We start from the raw sequence: 13,981 nt of genomic DNA on the forward strand, positions 1-13,981 counted from the left end.
ACGTAGCGATAATTAATAGAAGGTTTCAAATAAATACCCTGAAAAAAGATTTTTTTTATATCCTATGAAAGTTACTACGCACGTTTCTTGAGTACAAGACTTCGCTGAAAATTGAACCATCAGATGCCTCAGTTACTAAGCTAGAACTATTTTCATCATGAGAGCTATAGCGACATTATAAATATGTATACATTTATAGATAATTTCTAACATTATACTAACCTCTAAAGCTTGGATCTGCTCATAAGCATCATAATATAATGTTGTCATTGCTGCAATTTGATTATTAAGTGTCCGATTCTCACTAAAAAATCATATTCCTCTTAATCCGAAACTGCTCATAAAAGTGTAAATCCAATATTGCCAATTTATTTCATTTCTGAACAATATTTACTCCTAAAGTCTGAAAACTTTTTCATTATGTTTACATAAAAATTAATAGGAGATCCATTCTTCAATGTTTGTACTTTTAATAACAAACAGAGCCATATGTTCCACAGTTTATCGCATAAAAACCTGATTTGATAACTTCTATTTCACCACTCTTTTTTACAAATATCAACAGTTTATTCAAGATTTTTTCCCCTGAAAATTGTAGAAATATAATAGTAACACGTTTCACTTAATAGCTCTTAAACACGGAAGCACTGATTTTAATTATTGTGTTCGTTTTAAGTTCCTTTGACGAAAAGTATTCAATATTCTCCATCATATCAATTACAGACAATTAAAACTTGGGTGTCAAATATACTATCCACGTTTTTTGAAAAATCAGACAAAAATTCTTTTCACAACGGAAATTGACCAAACATTTTGTTATCAACTACAAATAAATGTTAATAATGACTTTAATTCGGTTTCAAGATTTCCGTTAATCCAAATCCATTGAAATGCACAAAATACATTTCGTAAGAGATTAGCAAAACAAAGTATGGCTTAAAAGTTTGTTTCAAAAGTTACAAGTTAATGGTATGTTTATCCATATTTTTGCAGGGATTAAATTTTAACCCCCCTAATGGAAACACACAAAAACCTTGAAAATCACATAAAAAGTTCAGTTTTCAAATATTTTCAATGTGTTGTTAGGTTAAAGTCATATTAATTTTGAAATTTGTAAGACAGATCAAAATTTAATATGACAAGATTTGAAGAAATTACAGATTAAAGGCCAAACTGTCAGGGATATGATTACAATTTGTTAAGGACAAATTCATTGTAAAACTTCTAAAGCTTTTAACTGAATTGGTTCTTTTAAAATGAAATAAAATATTGCCTTAATGTTTCACCTTGAATTTCGCGAGTTAAACTGAGGCTTTAGAGGCCCACAACGTAAGTTGATGCAAAAAATATGTTTTCAATTTTAATGCATTATAGTGTTTAACACAGTCATAAGACTTAAATTATCAAAACATAAAAATGTCAATGATTTAGGTACGGGCGATTTTTTTTGCTTTAATTAATTACTGGGAAATTTGTGGCTTGGTAGCTATTAACTAAAAAAAAACATTGATAAAGACGCTTATATTTTTTATCTGTACCAAAATCATTATACTTTAGTTTATGAGTATTATTAAAGCTGCACTCTCACAGATTGAACGAGGAACGTCTTGGAACGAGCCAGTTTTTGCGAAAATCCATGGAAAGGAGTTATAAAAGACTGCTGACAAAAAATAAGATGGCAGATATTTATGTTTAAGTTTAAAAATTGATGTTTTATGCATTTTTCTTAAACTGTTAGTAACAGTTTAAGGCATAAAACATTAATTTTCCATCACAAATATGAAAATCTGCAATCTGATCTTTTGTCAGAAGTCTTATATCAGTAGTATGCAAAGATTTGCTCATTCCAAGACAAAAAATTTAAAAGTAGTCAAAACGGTAATCTGTGAGAGTGCAGCTTTAAAGTCAAATGATTTAACATGATAATGCATTACAAGGAAAATGGTATTTTTTCCATCAACCCATATTGTGTGCCTTTAAATTTAGTATATTTTTTCAACATAAAAAGATAATAAGATTTTATGCAAACAGAATAACAATACATGAAAAAATATGCTAAGGCCGTTTAATAATAGAGATCTTGGTCAATCTGTGATAAACTTGTTAAAGGTTAATAAATTAGAGTAATTTCAAAGACAGCCAGAGCTTTAACCAAACTTCTATGAAAATAGTAATCACCTGGGATTTTACAAAATCAAAATGTAAACAATATTTTATCCATAAAATTTACCCAATAAAAATTAAGTGTTCAGTGGCCTACATGTAGTTTAATTTGCTTACACAAGAATTTTTGAAATAAAGCACCTTCATTTTTGTAAAATTATTGGTTTAACTTAATTGGTATGAATAGGCTTTAAAGCTGCACTCTCACAGATTTAGCATTGTTACAACTTTTTATTTTTTGTCTTGGAAAGATCCATTTTTTGCGTAAATATCTGCAAACCAATAATATAAGATTGCTGACAAAAAATCAGATCACAGATTTTCATATTTCCATTCGAAAATTAATATTTTATAGCTTAAACCGTTACTGACCATTTAAGAAAAATGCATACAACATCAATTTTTGAACTTAAATGTAAAAATCTGCAATCTAATATTTTGTCAGCAGTCTTATAGAACTGGTTTCCATGGGTTTTTGCAAAAATTGACTTGTTCCAAGACATTTAAAGTTTAAAAAGTTGTCAAAAGGTTCAGTCTGTAAGAGTGCAGCTTTAAGCCACTGATTGATTTTATCCAAAATTGAGTTTAAAGAGATGGTGTTGGTAAATGAAACATTCAATTGACAAAAACACAAGGATAGAGACAAAGATTGTATCTTAATCCAGGCCCCAATTTCTCGAAGAAATCTTATTAAGCGTTACAAGGTACCTTGTTTCACTTAACAAAAAATCATTCTAGGTCTATCAAAACTCTTAAAATTAAAACTGGAGTTATCACAGAATGTGATGTATACCCCCGCACACTCAAGTGAAGGAAATACAGCCTGGATAGAACAATCTAAGAAATCAAGTGGAACGTGTTTCACTGACAAGGTTAACTGTATTCTGATATCTGATTCGCATACTTAATTTTGTGTGGTGGGGGTATGAAAATGAGAATAATACACAAGTTATATTGACACAAAAATTGTGTGAGCTTAGCTTGAACCATTTATTAGGGACTTAAAATTGTTCAAAAATATGGAGCCAAAATCAAAAACTAATAATGTTATAGATATACTGCAACAGCTTTAGCACAGAAAAAAGGAAGAAACTACAATAAAGGTTGTAACCTTAATAAATCTAGGCAACTTCTGAGCAGCTTTCCACACCAAGATATTTAAGGGTTGGGAGAGTTTGGGTGGGATAAGGTGTTGGGGTTGGGAAGGATGTTAAAACCAAATAATTTTATGTGAATGACATTGTCCCGTTACGTACCTCAGCTTTAAATCGAACATGTGCTGTGTGGGGTCGCTCAGCCCGCAGCTTTTCTCCTAAAAATATGTATGTCAATGTGTAATGTTATCATTAAAGAAGCATGTGCACATACTATTATTGGCAAATTTTCTTTCAAACTTTGTTCAAATTGACTCATTTTACATCATTGATAAACATACACTAAACAGCAACTGCCATGTACTCATTTGAAAATAATTTTGTTAATCCAAGCCAAAAGTCATTCAATTTTACTTATGCTTTTCGACAAAGTAGAGCAATTCCTGTAACATTTTCAAATGAATGTTAACAACGGAGCTCTTTTTAAACTTTTGATGTTTTGTCATCGTTACAAACGTTTTAATTGTTCCCATTTTTATCCATGTCTGGAAATATAAAATGTGAGAGGCCCTTTAAGGTTAAGTCATTCATTTTCTTTTCCAGCATTTGTAAATCAAGTAATTCCAACATAATGATAGTCATGCTTGTAAAATTTATAGCACATCAATGTGCTGTTGTTATTTCCTCATTAATGGTATTTGTCAACTTTTATTAGTGAAAAACATAATTCCTTTTTTTCAGCACAATCAAGTTACATAGAATTATTATAAGAATTATCTGTTAGAAATTAAATAAACACTAAAATTCCATGAATCTAGGGCCCATCAATTTTCTAGTAATGGTCAGCACCTACTGACCATTACCAAAGTGCTTATAAAGTTTGAAGATTACACAACAAGTCATTCAAAAGTTAATGACGATAATGCTCTATGTGTCTGCCATGTTACGCAGGAGATACGAACAATCTGAACAGCTGTACCTTCTAACTGGCCTCGACGAAGACCAGTAAACGATGATGCTGGCCTTTTTATAGCATTCGCCTTATCTTCTTCCGACAGAAGACTGGTGTCAGGGGCAGATAATTCAGGGAGAGTTGTGTCATCATCATCTGTATCACCCGGATGCTTGTTCTGCAGAGATCTAGGCGTCTGACAGCCCTGAGTGGATAATCCAGTTTCATCTATGCCTGAGTCTGGTGAGCCTCTCCCTGCAAAACGAGAAAAGAATTTGCTAATGCTTGATTTATTGAGAATTTAAAGATTTCAAGACAGAATCAGATATATGGTAAATGTTGTTTAATAAGGTTGAGATGGTTTTCATATTTTTTCTTTAACCAACTGTATCAAACCAGTTTATTCTTTAGTTTGGTTAAAGTTAGTCAAAATATAAGTGATTGGTCCAATATTTATCCAATAATGAAAGTTGACCAATCAAATTGCTTGTATGGGCAAACCAACCAAAAGATAACCTCCAGATAAGTTATCCAGTTTAAAATGAATGATCTTATGGTAAGTTTTGAAAGAAAATATTTACTCATGATAATTTATATGAGCATAATTTTATGTAATAAAAATTAATGAAAAAAAGTTATTGAATATTAGAATACACATTTATGCAAATCACAAATTTTATTATGAAAAAATACATGCAGTGTTGATAATTCATTAAAAGGTTACATTTCAAGTGAATTCTTCCTAAAATTGCATGTAAAGTGTCGTGAATATTACAGCAAGTAATATACATGTATTACAAAGAGTTGAATAACATATTCCTTAAATTGAAAGACCTTTTTTTGCAATTGTGATTATCATCCGATAAACGCAACATCTTTGGATATGCTCGGATCGCTTATACATGTATACAGGTATACATGTCAATTGTTTATTTTGTTATTGTTTTTATTGTGTCAGCAGGCCATGAAAACTTAAATCCACATGTTAAAGTGTTAATTCATGATCTGTTAAAAAATATTTTAGTCATTAGCGTTTCAATTTGATGTTAAAAATCAACTATTAAGCTAAAAATTCTGCATTGTAATGACGACATATGATAAACTGTCTCCGCTTTTTGTCGGGTAGGTCTATTTCATGAATGGGCGAGATAGAATTACTGAAAGGTTTTCTGAGATGAAATTAAGTATTTCTTTAACAATTCTGGAAATGAATAACGAACTATTGGTGTAAATATGAGTAATGAATTGTGTCAATTATGTCATTATCGGGGATGTGAACGCAGATGGACTGGTTAAAGTACGCTTGAATACCTTCAGACTCCAAACACTTAAACCAGCCCAACTGTGTTCATACCCTGATAATGACATGAAGCACGCACTTCTTTTCTAGATAAAGCTTTCTCTATATATTTTGAGTACCTGCAGCACATGTTAATTAAAAATGCATTTGCATGGTATTTCAATACTTATGACACTAAAAGTATAAATTTTAAGTGAATTATTAACTGTAAGTAAAGCATTGTGAATATATAAGCAAGTCATATACATGTTTTACAAAGAGTTAAATATTACACATAAAGCTCGTATACACAATGATAAAGGTTACCTCTATATACTATGGTGACAAAATATTTGCATGGTGTTTCAAAAGCTGGATCGTTAGTTACCTGGTTTTCCATCAGACCCTTATTAAAAAGTCATCTGATACCATATTATCCAATATTGGATATTCAACATGAGACAATCAAACAAAATATTACTTTTTGAAATTTGAAACAACTTTTCATTATTAAGCAATTAATGCCGAATAGAAACCACATCGTCTGGAAATGGGAACTACAAATTTTGGCATCACGGAACCAAATACTGAAAAATCTGCATATCCAAACTACTTGGAATTGTTCATTAATATGAAATATTGCCAGTTGAAGTTGTCAGTAAAAATTATTAACCTGCAGTATCTGTAAATTATCATATTATGAACAAAATAATGTACAGGATGGGTATCCAGACAATGCAAAAGCTACAAACAGTTAATAACAAAGGTTAAATTGAAAGCCGCTGGAACAGCAAGGGTTAATTTAATCAGCTTTGGTAAGGCATCGCTACAAAAAAACAAAACACGAGTAAATTACGTGACGATTTTGCACTGGACACGCTTTCTCTCTCAGCTTGCGGGATGTACACATTCAATTTCGGCCTCGCTTTACGATTAATGGCAATACTTGGCATGCCATTCACTTTTTCGCCTTTATCGTTTTCGAAAACTTTGTCTGAGTCCAGTTTGTATCCTAGCCTCTTTGTTCGCTGCATTTGTGTCTCCGGTGCACGGGAATCGATGTCACGAACATCGTCCATGATTCCTTCCTCTATGTTACCATAGCAACGATTTACAGATATTAATCGAGTTTGAAACATAATTTGTACAATGTCTTTAACAAGCCTAGCTTATTTGTAATACAATTTTGTCTATGGTATAGCACTGATCATAATTGCATTTAATAATAGATTTCATCGTACCCGGCATTTTTATATATTTTGCAGGGTTTGCCTGCCACATGCATTTAAAAATTCATGAAATTCAACAAGATTTTTTTACAATCTTTTAGCTTTCAGAAATTGTTAAAGTTTTAGTTATCACTTAAACATGAGTGACTTCAAGGATATATATTTGTAACTCCGTTTTCCAAACTCCAAAATTCTTCTCTTACTGAGTTTAATTCTCCTTACAGCAAGTAATCCAAAGTTATCATCAGAGAGTCTCTTATTGAAACTAAAAATATTTGAATATTAGGCCAAAATAAATTAATTGCTAGATTTTCATCAATTTTTTTTTAAATGGAGGTGGGGAGAAAATTTTCTTATTTTTCTTAGATGACTGTTTCACCGTTGAATATGTGTTCATGCTCTTTCTTATTGCATTCAGGATGAACCACAAACAAGATCGTAACAATTCTTCTTTTTTTACATGTGAATGTTATACATCAGCATCGTAAGTATGAATAAATGCCGTTCGTGGACAGTACCGGACTGATAAACAAATAAAAGCACTAGTTCAACATTTTTATTTATGTCAAATTTTTTTAAGGGGTGTTGGAAAAAAGAGGGGGTGGGTGGGGATGAAAATCAAGCATTAATTTATGATCGCCTTAAGATGTCAATATCAATTGTGCATGAGTAGCATTATTCCCTGAAACTCCCATATAGGTGCAAAAAGACAAGATCAATACATCTATACAAAACCATTGAAGGTATGGACTGGTTTTCATATTGTATATATAACAAATCAATTTATATTCTCAAACATTATTATCTACAATATCAAAATAAATATGTAATTGTTTGCATGAACTTCTAACACTTGCGTAAGATAAACAAACTTGCCGCTGTCTGTTTGTTCACTTGTATGAGGTTGTTATATCAAAATAATGGTTTTAAAAGTTTTATGCCAGTGATAATAATTATTTTTACAGTACATCATCTTACGAGAGCACCATAAACTCGTACTAAAACGCCTCCATTTTTGTTGTTTTTATTAAGAAAAGGGATATAACTCAATATATCTGAAAGCTAGAGTTATGGGCCTTGTTGTTGGCTTAATATTGCAACATTGTTACCAAGTTTCATTTGAATATTCTGAATGGTTTTTGATTTTGGGGCAAATTAAAGTTTTGCATCCATCATTATCACAATGGTGACACCAGCGTCATAGAGGCAATGAGAATATCTTGCCTCTTTTTCCTTAAATAGAAAAACAATCCCATGCAAAGAATGAAACCTCTACAATGTGATACCCTGTACGAATCGAGAATTGTTTTATTTTGTACAAGTAGGAGTGTTTGGTACCTGAGTACCGGTATTTCAAAAAAAAAAAATAATAACAATTAAACCAAAGTTTAACCTTAAAAAGCTAAGAGCATCAAAATTAGACTTTTGAATGAACAAGCCCGAAATCTTATATTAATGCATGGAATCATATTTTTAAACAAGCCCTGCCATATAACATTCAGAATTTGAGCAAGCCTGGAAGACATTTTACCAGTGCAGGGCTTGCGGGCTTATGCTAATTTCGACCACTGCTTTAGTACTATGATTCTGTAAAGAAATACATGGGCTCCGCCATTTTTAATGTGTGGCATGCAGTCTGTTATTTGTGTACCATTTTTCATGTAAAATTACTTCATGTGTAAAAATTTAATATAAATTTAACGCTACAGATAATGAAATTGTATCGTTTAAAATTACATAATATTTTGTTGGTACCAAAAATATATGATATGGTATGGTCTCCTTCAGGTTCTGGCATTCAACACTACATACAAGTAAAATAATAGATGATCTGTTTAAAAACATGTATTTGACCTTTGGAGAACATTTTATCATAAAGGTCAAGGTCAATGATAGAATATCCATGCACCACGTTTTTGCTTAATTTCCACATCTTTAATACATCACAAGGTCATCAGAAAAAAATCAAGAAAAATTAAGTCAAGGTCATTTGTGACTCATAATGATTATCCATCGAAAAACACCTGAATTTCATATGATACTACAAAGACACTGTGTCCAAGAAATTTCCCAAATTTTCCGCTGTAGCTCCGTGGTTTATCTGTTTTAATACATATATTGCAGGGGTACCAAGTTTATGATGAACTCGGGCAAGGCCTATTCAGTGAGGGCCCAGATAGTCAAGTCAAGAGGTTTTTTTGTAAATAAAGGCCCAAAATACATTTCAAAATAGTAAATATCATATGTAAAGATAAGATAGTCAATTTAGGTTTTTGAAGCAAAGTGCACAGACAGAATGTTACCCTGGTTAGAGCTACCCTGGTTTTTTTTATGTACACCAGTGTAAAGCACTGTCACACCTAACCCCCATTTAACAACCCTCCCTGAAGACAATTTGTTGTAGTGGTGCGGCAAGGAATTGAACCTGTGACCCCATGATTGACAGTAAAGTGTCTTACCACCATAGACCATGGATCCACCAAATCCATAAATTAACAGCCTCAGTTTTGAGCAAAAGTATTGGTTATTTTTTTTAACAAATAATTCATAGGATGTCAGCAATTTAATGCAAGTTAGCATGCTAATTTATGTGCTAATTAATTTTATTTGCTTTTTATAAAAAATTATGCAATCCAAAAGCAGTAATTAAATCAAACACAGGCTACATTGACTCAATGATTTCGCAATTAAAACATGTTTGAACAATCTAATTGATTTAAAGCTCACGAGTTCGAAAGCAAACATATATATTTCAATGCACGAGTTTTCCATTTAAACTGTTCACAATAATCTGTTTGATGTATTAAGCAATTATTGACAGGGAAATTTTCTTGTAATGCAAAGTTGAAGAGGTGTAACATTTTTTGTCATCTTCTCATTGAATAAATGCAGGCTTTAGATTTATCGATATTGATGAGGCCAAGATGGAACCGAATACTGAAGTAAAGGACATTTTGCAGCCATTTTCAAACCATAGGGATACAGCTTTTCAAATTTCTATGTCAATTTTTTTTTTTTCAAATAACAAATAATATTTACCAAACACAAATACCATTTCTTTAAATGTTTGTATTCAGATGTGCATTTTGAGATAAGTGAATAATTGGTTAAAAGTGTGTCAAAAAATTCTTTTAAATGACATGTTCAATTTCGAGCTTATAATATGAGTGAGAATCAAGTTGAAGGCATTTTTTGGGCTATAAACAAGAAAAATGCAAAATTTATTTCCATTGATCGAAAAAATGGCCAGCATTTCTAATTCTGAAACTTTTTTTTAAACAAAATGTAAAAAAAATAATGTACTAACCTGTTGCACTTTTTCCGCTATGATCTGTGATTTCAATTCTCTGAAATGAAATGTTAAATTTATTATAGTTTATTATATAAATTAATGAATATTCTATAACGCAACAAGGTAGTCACATGTTCATTTTGTCACAAAGTCTTTTTGTCACATAGTCATTTTGTCACATTGTCACCAAGTCAAATGGTCACCAAGACACATTGTCACCAAGTCACATTGTCACCAAGTCAAATGGTCACCAAGACACATTGTCACCAAGTCACATTGTCACCAAGTCACATTGTCACCAAGTCAAATGGTCACCAAGTCACATTGTCACCAAGTCAAATGGTCACCAAGTCACATTGTCACCAAGTCACATTGTCACCAAGTCAAATTGTCACCAAGTCACATTGTCACCAAGTCAAATGGTCACCACTTCACATTGTCACAAAGTCAAATTGTCACCAAGTCACATTGTCACCAAGTCAAATGGTCACCAAGTCACCAAGTAATATTGTCACCAAGTCACCAAGTCATATTGTCACCAAGTCAAATGGTCACCAAGTGAAATGGTCACCTAGTTAAATGGTCACAAAGTCAAATGGTCACCAAGTCAAATGGTCACCAAGTCAAATAATCAAATTAAGAAATCCACTTAATATAATTAAACCTGAAATCAAATGCACTATGGATGATTTCCTGAAGCTTATAATACCCATTTTCAATATCATTATTTTCAACTGCTATTCATTCTTTCAAACCAGTTGTTATAAGTTAAATTTGTTAAAATTTGTTAATGATTACATATAGTTTTTACATATACAGTAAAATAGCTACGATGTTTATTGAAAAAAAAACAATTTCTAACTTTAAGCCAATGCCAAAACACACTTCTAGCAAAACCAATCTAAAATTGATTATATATTGCTCGTCAATAAATACATCAAAACAATAAAATGAGCATGAAATTTTGCAAGACATATCAACACAAATATAATACAATAAAATGTATTCCCAAAGCAATATCTACCAAACTTAAAATTGTATATCATGACTTGAAAATGATAACAAGGAAAGTAGGAAATAGTTAAAAGGCCATCTGTAAATTAATTTGTTTGCAGTCACAGGCCAGGCCAAGATTTGTTCTGTATGAGCGAGTGGTGAAATTATATCACAGTAAAAAAGAACTACTTTTTGTTGATGCACTGATATTGTACTCAGAAAGTATTAATATTGAGACATGGTGTTTTTGAAACGTCTTTAGTATCATTGCATACAAAGAGTTTTATCAGGATGGCCTAACATTTTGAATTAAAAAAAAAAAAAGGATTTATGTTGAATTGCAGTGGTCAAACCAAGATTTTTCATTATGAGCGAGTGATGACTGTATTTCACAGTTAAAAAGAACATTTGACTTACTATTAAAACATTGATTGCTTATTCAAAGGGTAAAAAAATTGAAACTCTGCATTTTTGGTGAGTAATTTTCAAATCACTGCACAGAAACAATTTATTTTCAAGATGGCCCAACATTTTAAAGCAAACAAATGGTAGGATTTAAGCTGACTTTTACCTGTCCAACTTCATTAACCTGGTTTTCTTTGTGCTTTGTTATCTCCCCTGGAGCGCTCTCTGACCAATCCAACTTTTCCAACTCTGCAGTTGGCGAAGAGCCAACTCCTGGAATATGACCCTCGACTGAATCTTTATCACCGAAAAGCTGTTTCCTGTCCTTGTGTCTCAGTGACCGTGGGTCAACTTTATCTCTATCAGTCATTCTTGCTTTGTTTTTGTCTTTCTGGGGTGGTAAAGTTAACGGTTGTCCAGTCACAGCAGCTTCCTGTGCCCATTGTTCCTCTTGGAGTTTTTCTGCGTCCATTTCGTTGTCAAAGTGAATCTGGGCCAGATTTGGATCATGGCTGCCATCTGATTGTCTATGCTGTGGGTAACAGGGGTAGATTGGGTTAAATGTAACTTGGGGTTCATTTTACTTTGGGTTAAATAGGGCTTTATACATACAGGTGGAAGTTCATGTTGAAACTGAAAATGAAGTTTTCAATGCGAAATCAAACTAGCACATTTCTAGCTTACACAATATCACACATTTTATACATCATAAATTGATTGTGAATATTTATTTTTTGATTGTTTTAAAAGCTAAAAAAATCATAATAATTATTTATCTTAGAAATGACAAAAAAGAAAGCCCCATAAATCTACCATCATTATACAAGTACCCTTTTAATTTCGTAAAATAACAATCATTAAGCATAAATCGAGCAAATCATTGTCACTCTTAAGAAACAATACGCTTCACACATACAAAATAATTACTACACAAAACACTATGCCTGAAACACTTAACACTACCAGCAAATCCACAACTTACGATCTCAGGTCTATGAAGCAGGTTAAACTCTAGGCTTTTCTGCTGGTCGCCGAGGCTCCGTTTCCTTGTCAACATGGACGGAGGATTGGGCGGGAGACTTGCCAGTTTGCTCATGTCCACCTGTCTCTCCCGCTGCTGTTTTTTCTTAATCTCTTTCTTTGGTCTCTTGTCATCCTGAGAAAAAGTGAACATCCATGGAATATAACTTCGTAAGTTATATGTAAATAATATGGATCTATAAAGTATGAACTGTCATGAGTCACGCATAAGACAGTTCAGAGAGTATAAACCAGTGCTGGTTTTAATTTTGAGAGAGCTTTTGAAAAAGTGCCTGTAATGGAATTAAAAACCATGACCTATTTGACGATGCATGCAATAACAATGCCTCGAATTTTAGACACATAAAATAATATCCAAGCCCTTACATGTCCATGATCATGATCATGCTCATCGTGGGTGTGGTCTGTCGACGATCGTCGTGTTAACGAGGGGGCCCTGCCAGATGTAATACGCCTCTTCTTCATAAGGCCCCGAACGTCTACTTTGGTACCCTTAACGCGACGTGTAACGCCATCCTGGTCTTTTTCATCATAGTTGGCGAGTTGTTTCTCTAGCGCTGATCCGGAGGCACCTGATTTATAGTTGTCGAAAGTTATGATATTAGAGTGATGATACCAAAGGAGGCATTTGGTTAATAGAGGACTTTGTTGAATAATCATTTATAAATATTTCATAATCTCTGTGCAGTGGACAAATTTTCAGCAAAGATCGGCCGTTAATACTAAATTGTCCAGTTGTATATTCATTTTCAAGATTGTTTTACATGGTGAATTTCAATTTTTGAGAATCCATTCCAAAATACGACCAATTGTGCATGCAGTCATATAATAACAGATTGGACAAATTTAAATAAGGTGAAATATGTTGTGATCTTACACTGAAAACAGCAATTTAATGATCTTCTATATTTCACTAAAAGATTTAAATGGAATCCATTAAACTGTATGAAAGAGCAAGAGTTATAAATATGTAATTATTCTAGAAATATATAATATATTAGGTTTTTCATGTAAATTAGGATTATATCTACTTACATGTATCTACTAGTCAGAAATAAAAAAAACGAAGGTATCCCTGAATTAATGAAAGAATTGTGCTAAAAAAATATACTATGCCATGCTTTTTAGCTTCAAATGTTATGAATATAAGTTTTTAAAAAAAAAAAATATTTTCTGTAAATTATATTAGCCGATGCAAAACAAAAACCTGAATCTTAGTGTGAGAGAAATTAGTTTTAATAATATGTCAATGAAAATTAACTTACTAGTAGAGAGAAATATTACTAAATAATTGCATAACATATAATCTAATACTACAGAATGCACTCATTATAGGCATAAGAATAATTAATTGTAGAAGTAATTTCAAACTACCTGAAATCAAGTAAGAGAGAACAAGAGTTCATGTGTCAATTGACCACTAATATTGGTTGGAAATAAGTTTTCTGGTCACACTTTTTCTTCAACCATTCATTTGCAAAAATTAATGCTACAGCAAACGATCAATAGCCAAATAAATCTATGTATGTT

The 13,981-nt window shown here is 32.1% G+C and overlaps 1 protein-coding gene across 5 annotated transcripts in view; it reads right to left on the reverse strand.

Annotated features, from left to right (window-relative positions):
- Window positions 1-13,981, reverse strand: part of LOC128217749 (uncharacterized) — a 68,093-nt gene that overhangs the window by 18,426 nt on the left and 35,686 nt on the right. For 4 of the 5 annotated variants that reach the window (XM_052925114.1, XM_052925112.1, XM_052925111.1 and 1 more), the window contains 7 exons: window positions 12,818-13,023; window positions 12,393-12,566; window positions 11,577-11,942; window positions 10,025-10,064; window positions 6,345-6,578; window positions 4,237-4,464; window positions 3,420-3,475 (listed from right to left, as the gene is read on the reverse strand). In XM_052925114.1, coding sequence (XP_052781074.1) covers window positions 3,420-3,475; window positions 4,237-4,464; window positions 6,345-6,578; window positions 10,025-10,064; window positions 11,577-11,942; window positions 12,393-12,566; window positions 12,818-13,023 — 1,304 coding nt within the window. The remainder of the gene's footprint in view (window positions 1-3,419; window positions 3,476-4,236; window positions 4,465-6,344; window positions 6,579-10,024; window positions 10,065-11,576; window positions 11,943-12,392; window positions 12,567-12,817; window positions 13,024-13,981) is intronic. The other variant, XM_052925113.1, reaches the window with a different exon arrangement.

This window comes from Mya arenaria, chromosome 14 (assembly GCF_026914265.1).
Source record: "Mya arenaria isolate MELC-2E11 chromosome 14, ASM2691426v1".
NCBI lineage: Eukaryota > Metazoa > Mollusca > Bivalvia > Myida > Myidae > Mya > Mya arenaria.